The 25,302-nt window shown below is 44.4% G+C and overlaps 3 protein-coding genes across 5 annotated transcripts; 1 reads left to right on the top strand and 2 right to left on the bottom strand.

Annotated features, from left to right (window-relative positions):
- Window positions 1-8,623: 8,623 nt before the first annotated feature.
- Window positions 8,624-10,311, bottom strand: LOC133917278 (uncharacterized). The gene is made up of 5 exons (XM_062361191.1): window positions 10,285-10,311; window positions 9,583-9,840; window positions 9,198-9,492; window positions 8,843-8,980; window positions 8,624-8,769 (listed from the first exon to the last, which is right to left on the bottom strand). The coding sequence occupies exons 1-5, from the start codon at window positions 10,309-10,311 to the stop codon at window positions 8,624-8,626; spliced, it is 864 nt and encodes a 287-aa protein (XP_062217175.1).
- Window positions 10,312-13,216: 2,905 nt separating this feature from the next.
- On the top strand, window positions 13,217-18,458 carry LOC133918153 (protein disulfide isomerase-like 1-4). Its single transcript, XM_062361885.1, has 11 exons — window positions 13,217-14,107; window positions 14,518-14,686; window positions 14,798-14,916; window positions 15,023-15,103; window positions 15,287-15,373; window positions 15,504-15,578; window positions 16,022-16,090; window positions 16,173-16,253; window positions 16,328-16,462; window positions 17,396-17,452; window positions 18,066-18,458. Exons 1-11 carry the CDS (start codon window positions 13,418-13,420, stop codon window positions 18,243-18,245), a joined length of 1,743 nt encoding a protein of 580 aa, XP_062217869.1. The 5' UTR covers window positions 13,217-13,417; the 3' UTR covers window positions 18,246-18,458.
- Window positions 16,546-20,932, bottom strand: LOC133918154 (uncharacterized). 3 transcript variants are annotated; one of them, XR_009909726.1, is made up of 6 exons: window positions 20,517-20,932; window positions 20,015-20,407; window positions 19,290-19,913; window positions 19,001-19,171; window positions 18,612-18,903; window positions 16,546-17,426 (listed from the first exon to the last, which is right to left on the bottom strand). XR_009909726.1 is itself a non-coding variant. In XM_062361886.1 (5 exons), the coding sequence occupies exons 1-5, from the start codon at window positions 20,535-20,537 to the stop codon at window positions 18,691-18,693; spliced, it is 1,422 nt and encodes a 473-aa protein (XP_062217870.1). In that variant the 5' UTR covers window positions 20,538-20,931; the 3' UTR covers window positions 18,516-18,690. The 3 variants fall into 3 exon arrangements, 1 of the variants encoding a protein (XP_062217870.1); XR_009909725.1 differs by lacking the exon at window positions 16,546-17,426 and adding an exon at window positions 18,227-18,318; XM_062361886.1 differs by lacking the exon at window positions 16,546-17,426 and having other exon boundaries at window positions 18,516-18,903; window positions 20,517-20,931.
- Window positions 20,933-25,302: the final 4,370 nt, after the last annotated feature.

Raw genomic sequence — 25,302 nt, 5'->3', positions numbered from 1 at the left:
CACGCGTGAGCTCGGCCATAGGAGGAGGGTATGAAGGAGCAGCTGGCTGTGGAGAGGGGCTCCTAGTGGTTCTCCCATGTGGACTTTGGTGAGAGTGAGGGTTGGAGGAGGATTTGCAGCTACTGCTGATTTGTTTGGAGAGTGAGAGTAGAGGGGTGGCCAGGAGAGGATAAGGTGGATGAAGCATAGGAAGATGATGAACAATACCCAACAGGAGCAAAAATATCTGCTTCCCTCTTTCTCCATTCAAACGAAGGGCTTCCTGAGCTCCAAAAATCCTAGAATTTTGTATGCAGGTACTATAATCAACATGGAACCCATTTTAACTGGTCTGACCCAAAAATTTGAGTCAAATTTAAATTAAAATTCTTCAAAGTTGTCAGCTTTTAGAACTGCATGAATTTTTAAGGGCTCAATTTAATTCCCAAAAATCTTTAAAAAATCCCTAAACCCTAAATCTAGATTATAGCTCAATTTTCATTGCTTGCATTATGGCCGTACTTATATTTTGGAATCATGTATTCTGTATTTTGTAATGTCATCTTGGAACCATATTGTTGTTAGCACTTGTTTTAGATGTTGTTATTGCAAAAAAAAAACAACATATCATGACATGGGTAAAATGGTCAATTGCACCATAATAATCTCTTTCAAGAAATCGAATCCAGCCAACTAGCCAGACGATTTTCATATGTGATTCTGATTCAATAGAGAAATGTTTATAGGAAGAATCTGGAATCAAAAGTTTTTGGGAGAATTCAGATCCCTAAAAATGGGCCCTTAGAACCATGCACCCTAGTTCATCTACATCTTCCTCGATTTTCTTATTTTTTTAATAAAAAGGTGGGTCAATTATGAAAAGTTATTAGCCACAACTCCAGGCATTAAAATTCTTGAATTCTTAGCTCTAGTCTCCCTCCTTGTCCCCTCCTTTCAGTTTTGGAATTTTAATGGAGGGGGCTATAGTACAGTGGTTATCTTTAGGGTGGTGGGTGGAGGAGGTATCCTCGTGTTCTCCCGGTGGGAGAGGATATGTGGCTAGTGGCGCCACCTCTCGTCGGCCTAGGGGGCATGTGAAAGGAACGAGATGTCGCCTAGAGGGGGGTGAGTATGCGTTCCTTGAAATTTAAACTTTGCAGCAGATTAAACAGAATCCGGAACCTCCGAATTTAATCTAGAACTTCCGACCTTATTCGGAAGTTCTGGGCTCAACCTGGATGTTCCAGTCACAGAGCTCGAAACTGAAATTAAACTATGCCTTAATGAGTTCTAACTCAAACCAAATGAAGTTTTTGTTTCAAAAGATGATTCCAAGAAGATCCATGGAGCACCTGCAATCAATTTAACACGGGCAAGTAGATCAAGCAAATAGGCACAAATAGAAAGCAAGAACTCAAGAGCAATCAAACCAAGAGAGGAGACGCGCGATTTGTTTCCTGAAGTTCGGACACCTCCATTTAAGGTTCCTACGTCTTCGTTGAGGAAGCTCGGTCACACTTGAGTAGGGTCTTTTTCAACCCTTCTCCTCACCAAGGCAACATCACCGTGTCCCTTGGGTTTACTCTTAATTTCTTTCCTTGCGGAGGTGAAATCGGGCACTCACAAACTTCCCACGGTACACCACAAGCTTGGGTTCTCGCTGACGACTCCTAGCCATCTAGGAGACCTTGATCTCCAAGAGTAACAAACACAATCAAAGATTTTCTTGCTATGAACTCAAGTGCTCAAGAATAGAGTTTAGCTTGCTATGAATTCAAGTGCTTAAGAATGAAGTTTACCTCACTTGCACTCAATCTTTCAATCTCTCAACCCAAATCATTTCTGTTCTCAAATCTCACACTAAATTGGAGAGGAGAGAGCTCAAATGGATTTGGCTTTGAGTATATTCGTGGGGAGCACCAGCAGCAGCCAAAGGAGGGGTGAGGGGGGTATATATACCCAACTCCAAAAAACTAGCCATTACAGAGAAATCTGGCTCAATCTGGAATATCTGGGTTCATCCGGAACTTTTGAATTGCCTTGTGTTAGCTTCACTTAGAACCTCAATGATTTAATAGAATTTTGAGGTTCCGGATTCACCCAAAATTTCCGGGTCCAAAACTTAGTTCAACTCGAGGACCCCAACCGGAAACAATCTGGACCTTCCTAATATCATATCCAGAATCTGGAGATTCCGAACCCAATCTGGAACTTCTGGGTCCAGAAAGAACTTTCACTTGAGAACCCTATTTCGGAGAAAATCCGGAGGTTCCGGCTATCCGGAACTTCCGGATCAGCCCGGAACATCCAGGTATAGTTAGCACACTAGAGTTTTCCGGTGTTCGTGGGGTGTTTTGTGTCTCTCATCTTCAGGTTAAATGGATACTTTGAGCACTGAGATATAAACAAAGCTATCAATGTTGCATCCATCTTAATAGTACGGTATTCCTATACTCAAATTCAAATAAAAAATCTATACCAATGGGAACACCCTCATGCCATCTTCTTTCTTCACCTTGAGAGGCACCAACGTCAAAGTTATTTCGTCATTGGGACTATCCACCTGATAACGACCCATTGAGCACATTAGTCCCATATTATTTATACATTTGCCTTGAGCAATGTCCACTTTGGATTTTGGCTTGATGTTCATCAACTCATGGAGTTTAACCTCTTCTTCTATCTTCAAGCCACTTGATGTCCTTCAACATATAAAGTCCAATCTTTGCTCTTCACTCTGTATCTTCTTGCATTCTTGTCACACCCGCTTTTATAAAGGGACAAAACCAGATGCAAATCACATGTATGCTAGGATCAAGTTTCATACATGTAGCAACTTTATCAGTGTATCACACACAGTGCCATTATTACAATGTTTAACTTAAATAAAATAGATAGACCTCAAAGTCTTTAACTAAAGCACACAAAGTATACACGGCGAAGCTCCCATCTTCCACAGGAAATTGACTGGGGGAATCCACTAGCCTAGCAATCTTCATCTTCATTAATGTAGAAGTCTGGTTCTCCTTTAATGTCTCCATTGTCTAAGCAGCAGTTTGATGCACATTTGGATGGAATGGCAAGTGTGAGTACATATCGTACTCCGCAAGTGTGGGAAATATATGACATGCAAGTTTGATTAAAGGAATAGGCTATCACAGGTAAATTTGCATAAATGCCAACTATGCTATCGTAAAAAAAATTATAAAAGCAACCTATTTATCTATGTGAACCATCACTAAACTCCCAACTCCTAGAAATATCTCCACATGTTTCCCAACTACCTAAATTCCACATCAGATTCCCAAACCAACCAACTTGATACCCATCACAGGTAACCAACCAAAACAACTAAACCAAACCAACTAATCATGTGAGGATCCAAGTCTCTCATGACCGTGAGCACGACTGATATATCAGATTGTACACTCTGCAGAGGTTGTCCAACTTTCCCCACGAGTCATAATTTTCTTGTTGCCGTGTTGCGTAAACACTTAACACATGCTAGTGGTGTGTCGCCTGGAGATCACTACAAGGCTGTTACAAAGCATTCTCCCAACAAGAATAAGTCCGCTAAGGTTTCACCACTATCAAAGTGGAGTCACACTACCCAGAAGCCCCCTCATGCGCCTTGTAGCTCCGGAAAGAATCACTCTTCCCTTCCACTACACCACAAGTGGCTCATTCTATGCTGAGGATTCGCTAATTACTGAGCCAGACCGTACCCATATAAGCCTGGTGGATGGACGATAATTTTTGGGTTGTCACTCCACGAACCGGTCCTTAAGACACTGAACAAACACTACCACCCACAAAAGTGTTTCACACACTTATGCCTCGCACACCATCATCAACCAACCTTCCGCTCGACATCCCTAAGTTCCATGTTTCCACCAACGTTACCATAATTCCCAACTCATAGTTGCATAGTTCATTAATCATATTTAACTGATAACCCATCCATACCCTTGTGTAAAGCTAAGCATAAACTACTCATAAACCACTACTAACAGCTAGGCGACAAGGAATATATGGAATATGGTACTATAATTAAATGGAATTCAAAATTAATAGCATGCATGGTTGAAATAAATAACGCATTTGAAAACTTGGATCAAAATGTTCAAGGACATTTGCCGCTTCCAACTTTCTGCTCAGACTCTTGAAAGGCTTGGTCCTGGAGATTCTTAAACTGCTCTACGTCTGCTCTCGGAACACACCGAAAAATCACATACATAACTAGCTAATAATAGTATACCAAACAATAGCTAACATCTATGAAAAGGGTACTAAAAGATAGTACACGCTGCTACGAACGCAAGAGCGCAAAAATTGCCTAAATCAGAGCTAAAACGAGACAATTATTCTAAAAATAAGTTTAGGGTTAAATCTGAAAAAAAGGACTTATTTTGAATAAAACAAAGGGGACATGGGGCTTTTTGTAAAAATAGAGGGACCTATTTGCAAATATTAAAAAGTTTAGGGACTAAACTGTAAAAATACAGGGGCTTTAGGGTAAATATAGGAAAATCCAAGGGCTAAAGTGCAAAAGTTCCACTTTTCCCAAATTAAAATAATTTAGAAAGCTGATTACGTAAAGCTATGGTGATGTGGCATGACACATAGGCGATTTGCTGAGGTGGCTATTGACATGGTAGGCTAATGTGCCACAAGTGCTTACTGGATTACACATGCCACGTGGCGAAATTCCATTGGCTCAGGTGGAGGAGTATAATGGATCTACTCTGGACCGTTCAAGCTAGATCGGAGGGTAGATGAGAGAGTAGGGGTCAGGTGGCCGGTGACAAGGCAAGGCACGGCAGTGGGAGAGGATTAGCGGCGATGGACGGCCAGAGTCTCGCTAGAAACACACTTCAGCTCGCCATCGGCGACGGCAAGCGGCGGAAAAGAGAGAGGAGCACACGGCGAACTCACCTAGGTGCTCAGGATGGCCAGAGAAGCAGCGAAGCGCGCTGGCGGTGAGAGAGGCGATGGTGGCGCACGAGAGCACGTCGGAGGAGACGTTCCGGTGGCCGCGAGGAGACGGGGAGCTGCGGAACTGAACCCCCATGAGCACGTGGTGTCGGGGATGTGCTCAGTCGTGGTGGAGAGGCGACAGAAGCGACGGGCGGTGAGCTCGGCCGAGAGCAATGGCAATGGCGGCAGCGGCTCGATGTGAGGCGAGATAGATCGAAAGGAGGGGGGGTCGCACTTATATAGGCGGAGGTACGCACGTAGGGCTAACAGATTTGGTTGGGGGTTCGTTGGGATATGGCTTGGATAAGGCGGTGGCGCTTGTATTTGAGTCGGGCACGGCTTGAGTCTTGCTCGGAAGCGAGGGGGAAGATGGCGCAGGGCCCACCTGGCAGTCTCGTGTGGTGAGGAAACAGGATGAAGCGGAGGCGCCTTCGAAGCGGGCGGCAGCTGCTAGGTGTCTAGGCCAAAACACAACCCAAGCGGGAGGAAGGGGTGGAGGTCGGGAGAAGGAAAAAATAAAATGGTCCGGAAAAAGAAGAGAAAAAGAAAAAAGAGAAAGGGAGGGAATTTGGCCCAAGGGAGGCAAATTGATTTTCTTTTTATGAAAGCCTTCTTCAAACCTTTTCGAAATTCAAATGATGCACCTCGAAGTTTTCAAAAATCATTTTTCACACAATAAAACTCTAATGTATCTACTCCAGCATGAATGCATCAAACTTTTAATAGAGCCTAAGTTAATTATTTAATTTAGAAAATAAGTTTTCCACCTAGGATTTTGAGAAGAAGAACAACAACCTAATTCTAAAGTAAAGGTAAATTATTAATATTTTCAAAAAAATAAAATTTAGGGTGTTACAATTCTCCGTGTGATTGATGCAATCACCCATAGCTTCACATGGCCTAACATTGTCCATTGGCGCAAAGTCTTCACTCGCCCTTCACCACCGCATTGGTCCTTTGACGTCAAGCCCTTTGCTTGCCCTTCACCACCAGATGGTCCATGATAGTCGAGCATCGCTTGCTTTTCACCGTCTTGTCATAGAAAGCCACTTTGTATCCGGCATCTTCAATTTCTTCACATTGTCATTTTAATCATCACTCGATTTCCGGAAGCTCTCTTGATAGCTTCCCATGCACCAAGCGTGAAAGACTTCTATTTTCACATCATCTTCATATGGTTCACCACCAAAGCACAAACCGCAAGCATCAAGCATATAAATTATCCACTAAACTTGTCTTGACCTTGCTCTTCCAACTTGGCATATTGAATTTCTTAATTCAACTTATGCCTTCTTGTGGAACTTGACCCCAACTTGATCCCAACTCACGAGTTTTATATTTTTATTTTAAATATTTAAATAAATAGACTTCTGATGGCAAGATTCGCAGAAATAGGTGCCTACAGAGGGCGGTAAGGATGCCATGGTGGCATGTCCATCCTTATCGCCCTCTGAGAGGGCGAGTAGGGCCTAACTGCCCTCTGAGAGGGCGGATAGGGCCCACCCCCTTGGCCACCCCTCTTACTGCCCTATGAGAGGGCAGGTAGCCCCTGGCCGCCCAATGAGAGGGTGGGTAGCCCCTTACCGCCCTCCCAATGGGTGGTGGGGAAATTTGTTTTTTAATTTAACTTCTGCAAATGTCAATTTGAAAAATAGTGCACATTCATTCGGTGAAAAATGTTAGTTGTCGATATTTTGGAAATTGGATCGAAACGGTCAAAAAGTGGCCAAAACGGCATCACGAAGTAGTTACTTTTTGAAAATTTTGGATCGATGTAAACTTCTCGATATTTGTTTTTCTATTTGATGTAAAATTGTATGAGTAATTTTTTAGTGACATATTGTTGGGAGGATACAAAATATAATTTTTTGAACAATTGTAGATGTGAAGCACTCTTAGCATATTACCTGGCACGGAGGTTACATACGGTGACAAACATTACATGGGACATACGGTGACAAATACATGGGACCCTAACCATAAAGACACAACAACAACAAATGGTGGCATGTACGGTACGTCTAAAGACCAACCTAATAGTGTGCCGCTGCTAATCATAACATGCCTTAGGGAGTGAAACTATGCCGGGTTACATTAGATGCTCTCTACTGAGTGCACCTAGGATATTTACCCTTTTTCAGGGCATTGAGGCCAGCCACCTTAGCGCGACGGGCCCTCTCCCGCTTTCTTGCCCTCTCTACTTCGCTGTCTTGAGCCACGGTATGGTCCTACGCTGCCTTCCTCATGCGTTCCTCTTCCTGTCGCTTCAGCCGTAGTTCCTTCTGTTATTGCTCGTACTCCCAGTGTGCGTATGCTTCCCTCCTCCACCTCATTCTCATTTCAACCCATCACTTCTGGTCTTTATTTTGCTCCATGTTGAGCCATTCAATGAAGTCACAGATAGGTGAAGGAGACTGGATAAATAAAACAAGATGTGAGATTAGTAAAACAGTGCATGAAATCGGGAACAAGATGTGGAAAGTGCCACATGACTGATCTATATCTCTATACCGATGGGTACTCATACGGTCCATGTTGAGGCGTGTCGTGTTGGTAGTTGGCACACATGAAGAAGCGTAGGCCATAGGTATAGGAGATATTCTGGGACTCGCGAAGCCTACAAATATCGTCATAGAAGCACATCAGTGGTTTGACCCCCTAGAGGGATGAAAATCCTCCAATGTTTCTTAGGTGGGCTTGGTGGAGCTGAGGAAGATATTACAGTTGAGAGAGCTGAGGAAGGAGTGGTCTATCCATGGATGAAGGTGGGGTTATTTATGGTGGCTGGGGGCTGGTGCATGGACTGAGTGCATGGGCTTGGCGGGGGGCTGGAGCATTGGATTCCCTGTTAAAGAATGGAAATGTTGTGGCATTAATGCTGGGCAGAGATTTCCTATGTTAAGATAGATGTGTTGTCATTTAATTTATGGTTAAATATCTCCCGTGTGGTCACTTCATGTCTGCATCCTACGTCAGGATAGAGGTGTTGTCATTTCTTGTTTAAAGCTAAGTCGTGTGGTCACTTCGTGTCTACAGCTTACGTCAGGACACAGGTGTTGTCATTTCATGGTTAAAGCTGAGTCGTGTGGTCACTTCATGTCTACAGCTTATGTCAAGACAGAGGTGTTGTCATTTCATGTCTAAAGCTGAGTCGTGTGGTCACTTCATGTCTAAAGCCAGAATCCTGATAGAGGTGTCGTGTGGTCACTTCGTGTATAAGTAGCTTTGTAAGAAATGCTTTTCTAGCTTTGTCGTGAACGGTTCATACAAAGCCGAGGACGAGGAATGAGACAACCTGTTGAAGAAATGCAACTAGCATGCGGTCACGTTGGATTAAGACATGCAGTTATGACATGGTAAGTAGATCATAGAAAGTAGACACGTCCAAACATGTAAGACTAGTTCGTGAATCAAAGATGCATCATGAAACAGATATATAAGTTACAAAAGCAAAGGTAAAATCCTACTGTTGTCTCCCACGTTGCCGTAGACTGTTCCCACCATCATAGTCCCAGAGTCGCTGCCGCTGGTTCGCCGTCACGTGGCCCCTAGAGTAGGTCAGGGTGTCCGGTGGACCAACCTGTCTGATAGGCCTAGTAGGGATCAAAGGTGTCAAGGCCTACTCCTGGGTGTGCTGTGTCCGAAGTGGAGCACTGGGCAGCTGGGACTATACGACGACATCGTAGTCCGATGTGGCCCCGAAGAAGTCCCTCACGAGGTTGAACAGGGGGTCTAGCCTAGGCTCATCCTCCTGACTTGGGTATGACGACTGCGAAGGTTCCGCCGTCGTCCATGTATACTCACTCGAGGGGCCTACAAACAAATGAATTTATTAGATACGGTAAATGTGCAAATGAAAATTTTAGTATAAAATGCAATGTTGTACATGTATGGTATGCAGGTGCAGCAGTAGATGGCCAGGCATGAGTGCCGTAGTAGGGTGCGAACGGTGGAGCTCCGAACGGTGGATGTGCAAACGGTCGAGGTGCAGATGTAGACAGCCCGGCTTCATCATCATAGTAACCTACAGAATATATTAGATATACTATTAAATATATTAAATATGGCAATGTATTGTCGCCCATTACCTAAGAGGCTTGCAAGCGGTGAGGGTGTCGGCACTGGGCATGGTCTAGGTGGTAGCGTCGAGACATATGTAGGTGCACCTAATATTTGTTTGAAATTAATGCCTCAGTAACAAAAGAATATAGCTAACCGCTGTGCGTATGAAAAATGCATACCTGTTGTGTCCGGGCATGGAGGGCGTGGTCCAGGTGGCAGTGTGGATGTCGGTCCCGGTGGACGACGTTGCACATCGGACCTCCTGGACGACTCTGCGTGTACCCCACTCGACCTGGCAGGAGCACCAGCAACGTCTGCGGTGGATCGACAAGAGGTAAGCTTCAGGGCCCGTGCGGTCTTGTTGAAAACCCGCTTGACAAACCCCACTACATCCGCCATACTAAGCTGCACCCCTTGCCTAAGGCTGTCCATGGTTCCAGCTACTTCCCTATGGATATCATAAATGATATCAGCCTGTTGAAACAAACATGAAATGAGAATTTCAGTTTATAGTGGTTCTTATGGGATTATATGATAAATAAATGAGACATTAATTACACATACCTCTAATGCAGCGTCCTCGTCCCAATGGCCTGGGTAGGCCTCCGTAGTCGACGTAACGTGTTGTCGGATAATATTTGGGGTGTAGGTGACCCATGTACGTGTACGCGGGACGTACCACCGCAAGTACTCCTCGAAGCTCAGCACGGCAAAAGGATGAGGCTCCTCGATGACATCCTTAAGGTCATGGCCCACGTCGAGAGGTATGGCACCAAGAGATCTGCCTAGAGGTTGCCACCCAGCTGTCCCTTTCATGTATACCTGCAAGTCAACCACGTTAGATAGACTGTCGGTGAGACGAATGCTATGTATTATTTATTTGATTTTAGTTACCTATGGACATGGCTCGAAACCGTGCGAACGTTGATAAGGGGGAAAGCATGGAAGCGTCCGAACTACCTCATCATGCGGTGGGGTGAGTACTCCTCAACGTAGATGTCGAAGATGAGCGTCTTCTTCGTAAGCCAGTACTCCTCGTCGCGGCTATACAACGGAGACATACCGACAGGCGCATGGGCTTGGATGAACAAGTGGCTGTAGGGGGTCCAGACCACGTCGTTTGGACGCAGACGGTCGAACTGCGATCTAAAAAGCTCATACACACTGTGGGCCTACTCGTGCGCCCAATGCGGCTGTGGAGAAAAATAGTAAGAAACCAGAACTAAAACATGTGGCAAGCGAAGCATAACTATATTTCATACGTACCCGGCGTCGACACCACAGCGAGCCCATGGTGGGCCTGTCCTCCTCGGATTTGCCGTACCATTCCTCAAGGTACTGGACTGGTCCACAACAGGCCGACCAATCATGAACTGCTCGTAAGACCACAACTGCAGTAGTAGTGGGCACCTAGCAAATGTGGCTAGTGGCTCCTTCTTCGTGCACACGTCGCACAAGGCCCGATACATCACAGCAAAGACAGCAAAGGCCTAGCTCGATTGGGGGACATCATCAGGCTCCGTATCTGTGATCCACCTCGCATACGGAACAAGGGTCCTTGACACCAGGTGGCCTTGGTCGCTGGTGAACATAACCCAGTCGAACAACCAAAGTAGGTAGACCTCCAAGTGCCTTGAGACCGAGTATAAGCCGGCCTCCATGGTGGATATATGCAAGCTACAAGTAATGCAAATGATGATGAGTAAAATTTCTTTGAAATCGTAAAGTAAATGGGAAGGTAAATTGCAAGGTACCTGGAACTAGAGGATCCACTTCTTCGTGGGCCCTCACAGATCCAACAGGAACTCGGACACGTAGGCGGGTGCGTCACCCGTCCGCTAAACAGGGGCGAACCGCTGATGCATGACGTTCATCAAGTCTGCATCCACGTCAATGACTCCAACGGTAGCTCCGGCGCAAGGTAAATCTAACAGGTAGGCTACATCCTGCAACGTCGGAGCCATCTTGCCGCAGGGGAGGTGGAAAGTGTGGGTCTCAGGCCTCCACCTATCAACCAGTGTAGCGATCAGCGAGTGGTCAAAATAGAATCGCCTCACTGCTGCCTCAGGGTTCTCTGTCGCTCGGGCCTCCACCAAACAACACAGCGGTAGGAGTCCAGATGCTGCCAACCTGCACCATTTGGAATATAAAGTGAATGTAAGGTATGCAATAAATAAATAAACTGGCACATACATAGCTAATTAGCGACATACCTGTGCTTCCAATGATCGTTGATCGTAAGTAGATCCCCAGGGCTACATGGTCGGAAAACCCCGAACTCCGTCTGGTGAACGGTAGACAAGAAGCTAAGCTACGGTGCTTCTTATCCACTGCAGGGTCAAGAAGCTTGGGGGTCGGTGGGTACGCCATATCTGCATTGAAACCAAATATACATGAATATATTACAACATGTAGACAAGAATAATATACATTGAAACCAAATATACATGAGTAATATAAATAGTCTGTTACATGAAAATATACACACGGTTACGTGAACAACATATAACATACATGTACACAAAGTTACATGAATATATTACAACATGTAGGTACACAATCAAATACAAATGTAAGGTCCAAATGCAACATAGATAACTAAGGCGAATACCTTACAAATATAACATTGATATACATAGTACTTATATGTGTGACCCGTTTCATCACACTTGCTGCATCACTTCACCCTTAGATCCGCCTCGAATTCATCCATATTATTTCGAATCCACCGAGTTTGTTGATGTCCCGGTGTGTTCTTCATCCTCTCAAAGTCTGGCACATAGATTCGTGAGGGACCTGGATTACTTATAAACGTATCAACAATGTTGTAGCCATACAGCTCATGGTTCCATATGTTCAGTATCTAATCCTTCATAAAGTACTTAGAAACATATTGTCTAGGTAGCATATTGTGCTTCCCACATGCAGCTGTGACGTGTGTATACGGCCTATGTAGCAATTGTGGCTTTTGGCACGTATAGATGCATGTTCCAATCCTAAGCACACACTCTTGCACATGTTGCTTACGTCTGCCACCCCTACGAGCCTTATCACGACACAAGACACTGAACCTGTGCTCCGTAGTTCCCTCCTGATTGACCTGTGTGTCTTCTTTGTGGCCTTCTCCATGTACTCACATAGTATCGATCCATACAGCATACGGTTATCTTCCATTGCCTTCGAAGCAGCTGCGTAGCAATCAATATAATATCTGCAAGTCCCATGCATAATACCTTCTACAATTCCAACAAGTGGGAGGGATCTCATACCCCGCATGACTCTAACAAAACTATCGACACCGATGATTACCTAACAATAGGTTTATTTAATATTGCTCCTAAGCAAACTAACCAAATTAAACTAATTAATCATCCATCCATTTAATAAAGTTTCTAATTAGCTATAATTATAACTTACATCATTATTCTGTAAAATCTAGATATTTGAAACTAACTCTAAATACTACTATACATTTGGTGGCTAACCTACCATATCGAAATTAATCTTTACAATATACTACAAAACACAGCATATCCTATATTTCTAAACCCTAGGTCGCATATAATATGACTACTGTTATGCCACTAAACCCTAGATCTAGTGGTACTTTAATTACTAATAAAAATATAAGTCTAAAAAAATTACCGAAAAGCAAAGTCCAACATCCGCAGATAAAAACAGTAGAGCTTCGCCGTACTGCCTCCCTTTCCTCTCCTCTTCTCTTCTCTTCTTTTCTCTCCATCCTCTTCTCTCCTCACATCTCCTCTTCCTTTCTTTTTTCCAGATTATAATGAGAAGTTTTGCTAAATTTCGACTATTATATAGTGCTGGAGGGGGGCGGTGGTGGCCTCTCAAAGGGCGGTAAGGGTGGCGGGCAGGGGAGGTCCCTACCTGCTTTCTGAGAGGACGGTTAAGGCAGTGGGTGCGAGGCTAGGCTCCACCCACTCTCTGAGAGGGTGGTAAGGGGTGAATGTGCCACCGTGGTATCAACTCTTTCAAAGGGCACTAGACAGCTATTTCTGCAAATCTTGCTATCAGAAATCTATTTATTTAAATAATTAAAATAAAAAATATAAAAATAAAAAACTCCCAACTTACTGCCTGCTGATGGGCCAGCGCCTGGGGTAGGCCCATATGAATGAGGGCCTTGGGTCGCTCACACTTTGCTCGCCTCGGCCGTGCCTTTTTGCTTTTTCTAACAGACTCCGTTGGTCCGTCCGTCGGCAGTGGCACCCGCACCGCGCCGCACATCCATGACAGGCATGAGTTGACGCGGCGGGGAGAGAAGAGCAGCGGCATCGGGCGGAGAGTGGACTCGCTTCTATTGCTAGCAATTGCCTGCTCTGGATCTCTCTAGCTTGCTGGGGCAGAGGAGATCGAAGAGTAGAACCAGCTTCAGATGAGATCAACGGCCATGTCGCCTCGATCTGTCGCCGTCGTCCTGCTCCTCCTCCTCCTCGCCGCCGCCGCAGCCCCCTCCACCAGCACCGCCACCAACAACAAGAAGAAGGATGATGGGGAGGAGGACCTCCAGTACCTTATCGACAACGCCGACGACATCCCCGCGAACGACCCCGACGGATGGCTCCAAGAGGGCTCGCCTGACGACGGCGACGACCTTCTCTTCGAGGGCCATTCTGACTCTGAGCCTGAAGACCACCAGATCGACGAGACCCACGTCGTGGTCCTCACCGCCTCCAACTTTTCCACCTTCCTCGCCGCTCGCCGCCACGTCATGGTCGAGTTCTACGCCCCCTGGTGCGGCCACTGCCAGGCACTCGCCCCGGACTATGCCGCAGCCGCCGCCCTCCTCGCCGACCAACAGGACGACGTCGCCCTCGCCAAGGTCGACGCCACTGAGGACACCGACCTCGCCCAGAAGTACGACGTCCAAGGCTTCCCCACCATCCTCTTCTTCATCGATGGCGTCCCCAAGGACTACACCGGCGCAAGGACCAAGGACGCCATCGTCGCCTGGATCAACAAGAAGCTCGGCCCCGGGGTGCACAACATCACCGCCGTCGATGACGCTGAGATGATACTCACCGGGGATGACAAGGCGGTCCTCGCCTTCCTCGACTCCCTATCCGTACGAATATCTTCTTTCTCTTTGCATTAATTCTTCAGCAATGCTATTGCCTCTAATCTCTTTGGAATGGACAGGACTCACCCTGCTCCTAAAGCCAAATACGTAGTACTACTTTCTTTCTTTTCTTGTGCGAAACTCCTACAGCCACCTCCCCCCCCCCCCCCTTCAAATCCAGTTATTCTTGAGTTTAACAATGTCGATGGGAATAAGTACATCTCAAACCGCTCCCTGCTTCTTATACTAGTTTTTAATAAATAAATAACCATTGATGGCTACAATTTAGGCCTTGCACGTTCTACTACCAAGGGTGAAGGTTGAAGGAGACAAGGAGTAATAGATGACGAACTTGTATGTTTAGACCTTGGAGGCTATTTTAATTCTGGGAACTGTCTTCTTTTCAAATGCTATAGGGTGCTCACAGTGATGAGCTTGCTGCTGCTTCAAGGCTGGAGGATAGTGTTAACTTTTACCAGACTTCAAGTCCTGATGTTGCTAAGCTTTTCGACATTGACCCAGCAGCAAAACGCCCGTCCGTAGTATTGCTCAAGAAAGAGGAGGAGGAGAAGTTGACCTTATACGGTATGTATATTCATCTCTAAGTTACTCTAGCTTTCAGTAGCAGCCCTTTCTTCCATTTTTTGTGCAGGTATTGACTGCTGGGTTGTATATAATTCAGTGTGTATCATGCAGATGGGGAGTTCAAAGCATCTGCCATTGCCGATTTTGTGTCTGTAAACAAGCTTCCTTTGGTTATCACACTAACACAGGAAACTGCCCCTTCTATTTTTGACAATCCAATCAAGAAGCAGGCATGTCATGTTGTCTACAATGGGATCTCTTTTCTGCATTCTCTAACATATTTTTGTCCATGTACTGTTCCTTTACTGAGCCACTTTGTGTTATTTTGTAAATCAGATTTTACTATTTGCTGTTGCAAATGAGTCTTCGAAATTTCTTCCCATCTTTAAGGAAGCAGCAAAGTCATTCAAGGGAAAGGTAATTCTTTCTGTTTTCCCATCCGATATTGTTATGAACTCTTTCCTTGTCTTGTTCCATGTACTATATTCAAATTCATATTCAACTCATTAGTTGTTTTCCTTGTACTAGTTTTTAATTATTTTTCTTGGTGTGCTTGTGTGTTTTACTAATCACTGATGAGGTGTGCTGACTTGTGTGCAGCTTTTATTTGTCTTTGTGGAGCGAGACAATGAGGAAGTTGGTGAACCAGTTGCCAACTACTTTGGTATTACTGGACAAGAGACCACAGTAATGCCTCGTGTTTTTTGTCATCTTTGTTTGCCCATTGGTTTCTTACATAGAAATAGTATCCATCATTGACTTTGATTTCATGTGTTTGTGACATCATTTTGTAAATTCCAATTCTATGGCTCTGCAGGTTCTTGCTTACACTGGGAATGAAGATGCTAGGAAATTTTTCCTTGATGGTGAGATGTCACAGGACACCATTAAGGTAATTGCTGAAATATGCCCAGACATTATGCACCTTGTTAGAAGTAAAAATTCATAGGACTGTAGCCAACGGTTACAAAGAATGTTCGCTATGTTACTAATTTGAAGCTGACTTGCATGTCTTGCTAACCATTACTTGGCTTATGTTGTCCTTTCAGATCCCAATGTTTTTCTGTTAGTAGTTTATTATATGTAGTGTACTATCAATTAATTGATGTGTGAATACTCTCCTAAACAGATTGTAATGTGCTTCTTTTATCAAAATGAGCACTTCGCTGTAGAAGATATATATATTTTTAAATCAGTATAGTGACCACATTTCAGTATTTTGCCATTGCTGATGTGGAGTTCTGCTAGTGCTAGGGAGGACTAGGGAGTTAGCGATATTTGTTCGTGAAGACCTCATCAAGTTAACACCTTTAATTTTTTTTGGCCTGTACGCAGAAATTTGCTGAAGGTTTCTTGGAGAACAAGCTCACACCATTCTACAAGTCTGAACCAGTACCTGAATCTGTGAGTCTCGAGAATCATCTGGTATCCCCTTTCTTCATTCATTGTACTTAACTGAGACATTCTGCATTGTGTTCCCATACAGAATGATGGGGACGTCAAAATTGTTGTTGGGAAGAATCTAGATCAAATAGTTTTGGATGAATCCAAAGATGTCCTTCTGGAGGTATGTTCTTGGCAGATATTTGGGAAAGTTGGACTTATTTTTTTATCCATAATGACACGTCATTTCGAATGCAGATATATGCACCTTGGTGTGGGCATTGTCAGGCCCTTGAGCCTACTTACAACAAACTAGCCAAGCATCTCCGTGGCATCGACTCCCTTGTAATAGCCAAAATGGATGGCACTACCAACGAGCATCCAAGTGCCAAGGTCTGTATTGCTGCTTGTGTTGGTTTGTGTTGCCTGTTTACCTTCAGTTTTGTTTAATCCTAGAATTTTCCCCTCTGTTCTTTTTTAGAGCTATAAATGAAATTGTTCCATCCGTTCTTTTTTTTATTGCCTTTTTTAAATATTTAACAGTCTCCTAGATGTAACTTTGATCATTACTTCTTTGTAACTCTACATCACTAGGATTTATAAAACTGTAACATCACAAAAGTATTTTACTGACACGTCTAGTGACGTAGTTTTCATATATCCTGCTCAATAATTTTAAACATATGAAATTAAAAGTTTGGAATGTTTCACTGCATAGATTCTAAATCGTCAAATGAAAAGGAACAAAGGGAGTACTAAGTTTGGGAGGCACTGCAGTGTCTGAGTTTGATCGTGCTGTGCATCAGGTAGTCACAAACCTGGGAATGTATGATCTGAAACATCGCGACTTGTCAAACCTGTGAAAGTTACATTTACCTTTTTCTTTTTGGCTCAAAGTTGCACCGTTTTGTAATTCACAAGATTACATATGTGTTCTTGTTCTGCTGCACTATGCATGTCAAAATATATTTGCCTCCCACCTTTGTATCATGTGATACAGTGTCATGGAACAATATGCAAATTATTGCTTCAGTATTTTGGTACCTTTTAAGCAATGCCTGGGGAAGCTTGTGCCCTTTGATTTTTGGTTCAATACTTGTGAGATAAACTCATGGTACCGTGACACTGGGAATTATGACCTGTGATGCAATGGACCTGTTTCGCTTTCTCCTCCATACGTGCTGAAGCTTTAATCGTGGATCTTATTGTAGCCACAATTTGATATTTTTCCTGGGGTTATTATCTTGAATTTCAATGCATTGAAAATGTGATTAACTGCCTGCCCATTTGCATATGTTCAAAACTGACTCTTTCTTCCTGTTACAGCCCGATGGATACCCCACAATCCTCTTTTATCCTGCAGGGAAGAAAAGCTTTGAGCCTGTAAGTTCATAACTCTATTGTTCCACTTGTCAGTTTTGCGATGTATCTGTTACTGTTAGGCATTAATCACACTATTCTTAGCAGTGCTATCTTTATGCTTCATGGGGACTGTCTCTAAACTCTTTGTAGTCAGCTAGTACTGAAACACTTGTCTTAGGTGCAATATAAATCTAGCTCTTCATTAACAAGATTCCTGCGTTTTACAGCCCTGCAAACTTGTAATCATTTCATCATTTATCATAGAGATTAAGCACTGGTTTTGCTCTGCAGTATTCACTCTCAAAAGTACAAATGCAGTTCACTATTTAGTGATTTGAGTAATGGCACATCCAGTAGAAAACCAGCGTAAGATCTCAGGAGGAGCTGAAAATGGCATGAAGCACCTTGGCCCATGGGCTCAGGGTTTGCTCGCCATAGTCAGGAAAAGAGTTTAAGCGTCTCTCTCCTAGCTCCTCTAATAAGCCCAGGTTGAGGTTTTCAGAGAAGTTCAGCTCTCCTGAACCGGAATCGGGCCTTAATTGGCTAGGCAACTGGAGATAATTGGGTTTGCATCTTCTATGATATGAACATTCATTGATTCAGTTTGTTGATTTGTTTTTGCTATACTTTGCAGATCACTTTCGAGGGGGATCGGACTGTGGTAGAGATGTACAAGTTCATCAAGAATCATGCTGGCATCCCTTTCAAGTTGAAGCGCTCAGACTCATCAGCGACGAAAACTGAGAGCACTCAGAGCTCAACTTCAACTGAGGGTGATAAGAGCTCTGGTAGAAACCTGAAGGACGAACTGTAGGGCATTAAAACATGGAACAGCGCAATGCTGGCTGCTAGTTTTGTGGTGGATCCTCCGCTTCAATCCTTCTTTCCTGGAGGAGGGAGGAGGAGAAAGCAGTACTATTAGCTGGCTAAGTAGAGTGAGTGGTCAGCTTGAGGATTTTTATGTGTATGGTCAGATTGGAACACATCGGGATAGTATCGAATAAAAAGCAAATCATTTCCTTTTTTATGTTTTGGATGTGTTGTGCTGCCTTCTCTTAGCGTTTCAGGTTTGAAGAAAAAGGGATTTGGTGCTCACTCTGTCTCAGATTTATACCATAGAAAGAATGGTTCATTCATACAACGAGGTCCCAGAAAACAAAGGATGGGGCTATATACAAACCATGGCAAGCTGGATGTGGAGGTGGAGCTGGAGTGAACTGAACTGAACTGAAGATGATTGGATGACAAAATGAAGCTCGCTACAGCGGAGGCAGAGCGATCTCAAGGTCTGCCGCCGGGGGCTCCCTGGAACCACGGCCTTCTTCTTCTTCTCCGGTTGTGGTTGTGATCGGCAACGCCACACGCCTAGCCCTCCATCTGAGAATCTGGAGGACGACGGAGTTGGTACAGATGGCGACGCTGAAGCCGGCAAAGGTGGACAGGATTATGGCAATCACTGCTTGCATCCGCACCTGGTTCAGTTCAGTAGATATAAAGGAAACGTGTTTGATTATGCCATTGCATCTGACGGATGTTTCAGTAAGGTAAAAAAGGGATAAGCTTCCTTACGTATCTGTAGAAGAGGTGGGTGAAGAGCACAATGAAGAGGAACTGGACCGCAGAGTAGATCCACACATATCTCCTTGACACCATCTTTGTTGTGGTTAGAGAGGAGAAGAGGCCGAGGACGCAGGCGAAGGGCAAAGAGATGGCCAGAGCAGCCGTGCCATGGTCGCTGACCTGCGTTTCATTTTCATTTCCATTTCGGAGTTCAGTAATTTCGGAGTTCAGCATGCAATAGCAATAGCAATAGCGATAGCGATAGCGATAGGTTGGCAGAGAGAGTGCAGCAAGCAACCAGCAGCTGTTCCAGGAAGCAGAAGTAGGCGAGCATGCTGATGATCACGAGGATTGGCGTGCCGTGCCACACTCTGTATCGACCCCTGCTGCTGCTGCCGCTGCCGCTGGTCGAATCAGCCTGCTGCTGCTGCTGCTGCTGAGTAGCCTGAACCTGAGTGGACGGATGGTCATGGAGGCGGCGCAGGGTGACGGGGAGATTGAGCACCTCCTGGCTGCAGACGTCGCAGGTGCCGTTGCCCTTGATGCTGAACCACTTGATGGCACAGCCCCTGTGCGCCAGGGCCAGCTCGCCCTTGCAGCTGCACTCCAGCTTCAACACTGCTTCCCCCTCCCTGCCGGTGCCGGTGGTGTCGGCCCTCTCCGACAGCGCCACCATGCAGATCCGGCACACCGCCTCCTCCGCCGCGATGTCTTCTGCTTCCTTGCCGGCGCCTGTCTCTTCTGGATCAGCAGGAACAAGTGATACTACTCTGAGCCGGAACACTCCAGCAGGGCCAGGGCCAAGGCCAAGGGAGCTGGAGTCCGCCACTCTTCTCAACCCTGCTTTGGCGTTGAATCGCCTCACGCTCGTAGGCACAGACTGTGAACGGCATATCTGCTTCAGCTTCTCCTCCTTGTTATCCTTGTGAATCAAGGGATCGATTAGCGGAGGGAGGAAGTGCAAGGTTGGTTCAGGTTCACACCCATTGAAGAAAACAAACAGTTGGATCGGCCGGTGCTTACTAGGGTCAGAGTGGCGGAGTTACTTGCAGCAGCAGCAGCAGCATCATCAAGTTGATCAAAGTAATCCAGCGATGACGGCGCCCTGGGCATTCTGAAGCTGAACAGCTTGGAGAAGGACAGCGACCGGAAGCCGCCGGATGCCTCGTCGCCGTCGGCTTGGGTTTGAGCTTGAGCAACAGGGATTATAGTCGTTGTTGATCTCAGGCTGCGTGCTGGCAACAGGCAGCTCGTCACCGACAGCGGCTTCTTTGTGGAGGAGGAATTTTCTTCTTGGTCTTTGATTGCGGATAATGAGGCAGAGGAGGGTCCGTGTCCGCGGTGGTGATAAAATGCAAGCTCTTCATCTCCTTCCATCGGCAAGCTAGCTGCATAGCTGCTAACATTGTCTTCCTCCTGCACACACAATCGATCAAACTAATTAAGGGAAGCCCAAACACGGAGTTGGAGTGGCTTTAGGAAAGAAGCAAGTCGGTATGATCGATGAGCAGAGCAAGCAGCTCACCTCTGGTTTGTGATGAGCCATGGCAACCTGCAGAAAACCTCTGCAGGCTTGTGATTGTGAAGAAGAAACTTGTGCCGCCGCTGCTTTTTCTTTTCAGCCTTTTCATGGTTGGTTAATTGTGGTGTGTCATGCATTTCTATTTGCTAGCGAGAGCAATTAAGCAGCGGATGGAGACGGATCAGACCACTCTGACGATCAATCTCTGCTGATAAGCTGACTCTGATTGTAAGGTAAGGGGTGCAGGACTGCAGGGTGAGGTGAGGTGGGAAAGGGGACCCGGAATTGAGACTGCATGTTTAATTTGACAGTGAGATGGAGCGCGAGACTGACTGACTAGCTAACTGCAACTAGCATCTCACCTCACAGTACAGTCCTTGATTGTTGCAATGGATGACCCGTCACCCAATTCCTGCCTTGGGAAATACTACAATTCCATGGCTAGTTTTCCTCAGCATTTTCTGTCTACTATTGCTATCGGCTCACAGAGACATGATTGGCATACGAAATATCTATGCAATGTGAATCGGAAGATGCAGCCAAAGATGCCGGAAACAAGTCATTACCACGGAAATGGATCGGCTGACAAACGCAAGGCATTTCGATTGCTAGGTTTTGTTTGCAGTGGACGAAGGTAGGAAGGACTTGACATCTTTGTCAAGCGGATGTAATAATTCTGCCCTTACAATCATTCATAAGAAATTAGGTTTCCTGGTAGTATTAATTAGCCTTGATCTTTTCCTGCAGTACTGGTAGTGCTTTCGGAGTCACGTTGCTGTTGCTTCACGGCTATCTTTCTGACTTGCGGTAGCCTAGATAGATAGATTGGAAATTTAGATGAATTTACAAACAAGATCGAGATTACATTGTCAAATATTTAATTATAGGTATATACGTATAAGAAGTATATCATATATGCATGGGATATGTCGTGAGCATACTTAATAACTCCGGATATTATGAAACCGAATCCGCAGTAGCTGATACGTCCGGAATCCATAAGGTGTATACTAGAAAAGTTTCGATTGCTTACCCAATTCAAGAAGACTAGTATTTAGTACAGATCTATCTACTTGGACAATAAGAAAAATGACTCCGTATCGACTATGGCTAGATAGGAGCCGGTACATCATCCTTATATAAGGAGGGGACCTAGACTCCCTGGGAAGACTCTTTTGGCTCGGATATTGGAGGCATATATCAAGACCTTAGCGTAGGAGGAACTCGGCGACTTTAGCCCTAAGTTAGACTAGATTCGATTTACTCTTTGTAATAGGTTAGTCATATTAACTGTACTCAAGTGAATACATACACATAATCATCCACATAGGATGTAGGGTATTACTCCAACCAGAGACTCGAACCTATATACATCGTGTGTGCCTCGCTTCATGTTTGATCTTTAATCCACGAAGGTAACCCTGTTATTTCTGGACACATTGTCAGGAACAAATCTTTGATAATTGGTGCGGGTAGAGGTCTTCTAGTTTTCAGGATCGACTATGTCTCGAGTCCAGGCCATTGGATGCATACTGCGAGCCGGGACATCTTGAGTGGGATCTCAAGGAACCTAATGTTCTCCAATGCATGGACACTGACAACAAAGAGGGTGGCGACGATGACTCCGCCTCTAGCCAGAGCAGCCGAACAGATCGATTCGTGCTCATGGCTTTCCAACAAGCCAAAGTGGTCCAAAATCGAATAAGCACATCATCTTTTACGGCCATATTACTGAACAACTCTCTTGCTCTCTGAGTTCCCATTTAACAACCCAGTAAAATATAAGTCCCTATAAAACATATTATTTTCTTTCGGATGCCACAAAGACCAGCGGAACTACCCTTGCCTAGAGCAGGACAAGCTTTGAAGCGCATTTGCGGCACCTAATTGGAGAAAAATCACATGAGGAACGGTTCCGATATCTTCCGGGTCAATTTTGAGGCTCTAAATGATGTTTTTTTGGAAAATAGATTTTTCTATGCCTCACGATGATAGTCAGATATGTCCTTATGGTTATCCAAAATAACATCTTCCTTAGCTTTCCAACAAGCCAAAGTGGTCCGAAATCAAATAAGCACGTCAACTTTTACGGCCATATTACTGAACAACTCTCTTGCTCTCTGAGTTTCCATTTGACAACCTAGTAAAATATAAGTCCTTGTAAAACATATATTTTTCTTACCCTTGTCTAGAGCAGGACAAGCTTTGAACCGCATTCGCGACCCCTAATTGGAGAAAAATCACACGAGGAACAGTTCCGATATCTTCCAAGTCAATTTTGAGGCCCTAAACGATGTTTTATTGGAAAAATGGATTTTTCTATGCCTCACGATGACAGTCAGATGCGTCCTTATGGTTATCCAAAATAACATGTTCCTTAGCTTTCCAACAAGCCAAAGTGGTCCCAAATTGAATAAGCACATCAACTTTTACGGGCATATTACTGAACAACCCTCTTGCTCTCTGAGTCCCCGTTTGACGTCCGAGTAAAATATAAGTCCCCGTAAAACAAAAAATTTTCTTCATGATGCCACAAAGACCAGCGGAACTACCCACGTTTAGAGCAGGACAAGCTTTGAAGCACATTTGCGGCCCCTAATTGGAGAAAAATCACATGTGGAACGGTTCTGATATCTTTTGAGTCAATTTTGAGGCTCTAAACGATGTTTTTATTGGAAAAATGGATTTTTCTATGCCTCACGATGATAGTTAGATTCGTCCTTATGGTTATCCAAAATAACATCTTTCTTAGCTTTCCAACAAGCCAAAGTGGTCCAAAATCGAATAAGCACGTCATCTTTTACGGCCATATTACCGAACAACTCTGTTGCTCTCTGAGTTCCCGTTTGACAACCCAGTAAAATATAAGTCCCTGTAAAACATAAATTTTTCTTTTGGATGCCACATAGACCTGTAGAACTACACTTGTCTAGAGCAGGACAAGCTTTTAAGCGCATTTGCGGCCCCTGATTGGAGAAAAAATCAAATGCTTAACGGTTCCGATATCTTCCGAGTCAATTTTGAGGACCTAAACGACATTATTTTGGAAAAACGGATTTCTCTAGGCCTCGTGAAGACAATCAGATGCGCCCTTATGGTGATGCAAAATAACAATTTCCTTAGCTTTCCAACAGGCCAAAGTGGTCCCAAATTGAATAAGCAAGTCAACTTTTACGGTCTTATTACTGAACAACTCTTTTGCTCTCTAAGTTCCCGTTTGACAACCCAGTAAAATATAAGTCCCTGCAAAATATATATTTTTCTTTTGGATGCCACATAGACCTGAAGAACTACCCTTGTATAGAGCAGGACGAGCTTTTAAGCGCATTTGCGGCCCCTGATTGGAGAAAAATCAAATGCTTAACGGTTCCGATATCTTCCGAGTCAATTTTGAGGCCCTAAACGATGTTATTTTGGAAAAACGGATTTCTCTAGGCCTCGTGAAGACAGTTAGATGCGCCCTTATGGTGATGCAAAATAACAATTTCCTTAACTTTCCAACAAGCCAAAGTGGTACCAAATTGAATAAGCACGTCAACTTTTACGACCATATTACTGAACAACTCTCTTGCTCTCTGAGTTCCTATTTGACAACCCAGTAAAATATAAGTCCCCTGATTGGAGAAAAATCAAATGCGGAACGGTTCCGATATCTTACGAGTCAATTTTGAGGCCTTAAATGATGTTATTTTGGAAAATTGGATTTCTCTATGGCTCGTGAAGACAGTCAGATGCGCCCTTATGGTGATGCAAAATAACAATTTCCTTAGCTTTCCAACAAGCTAAAGTGGTCCCAAATTGAATAAGCATGTCAACTTTTATGGTAATATTACTGAACAACTCTCTTCTTCTCTGAGTCCCCATTTGACCTCCCAGTAAAATATAAGTCCCCTTAAAATATAATTTTTTTTTCAGGATGCCATAAAGACCAGCGAAACTACCCTTGTCTAGAGCAGGACAAGCTTTGAAGCGCATTTGTGGCCCCTAATTGGAGAAAAATCACATGAGAAATGGTTCCAATATCTTCCGAGTCAATTTTAAGGCCCTAAACGACGTTTTTTTTGGAAAAACGGAATTTTCTTTGCCTCGCGATGACAGTCAGATGCGTCCTTATGTTTATCCAAAATAACATCTTCCTTAGCTTTCCAACAAACCAAAGTGGTCCGAATAAGCACGTCAACTTTTACGGTCATATTACTGAATAACTCTCTTGCTCTCTGAGTTCTCGTTTGACAACCCAGTAAAATATAAGTCTGTGAAAAAAATATATTTTTCTTTTTGATACCACATAGACCTGTAGAACTACCCTTGTCTAGAGCAGGACAAGATTTTAAGCGCATTTACGGCCCCTAATTGGAGAAAAATCAAATGCGGAACGGTTCCGATATCCTCCGAGTCAATTTTGAGGCCCTAAACGATGTAATTTTGGAAAAACGGATTTCTCTAGGCCTTTTGAAGACAGTCAGATGCCCCCTTATGGTGATGCAAAATAACATCTTCCTTAGCTTTCCAACAAGCCAAAATGGTCCCAAATTGAATAAGCACGTCAACTTTTACAACCATATTATAGAACAGCTCTCCTACTCTCTAAGTCCCCGTTTGACATCGCAGTAAAATATAAGTCCCCATAACGCATAAATTATTGTTTAGGATGCCTCAAAGGCCAGCGGAGTTACCCTTGTATAGAGCAGGACAAGCTTTTGAGCGCATTTGCGGCCCCTGATTGGAGAAAAATCAAATGCTTAACGGTTCTGGTATCTTCCGAATCAATTTTGAGGCCCTAAACGAC

Source organism: Phragmites australis, chromosome 5, assembly GCF_958298935.1.
Source record: "Phragmites australis chromosome 5, lpPhrAust1.1, whole genome shotgun sequence".
Classification (NCBI taxonomy): domain Eukaryota; kingdom Viridiplantae; phylum Streptophyta; class Magnoliopsida; order Poales; family Poaceae; genus Phragmites; species Phragmites australis.
This window is presented reverse-complemented; position numbering and strand designations above follow the sequence as displayed.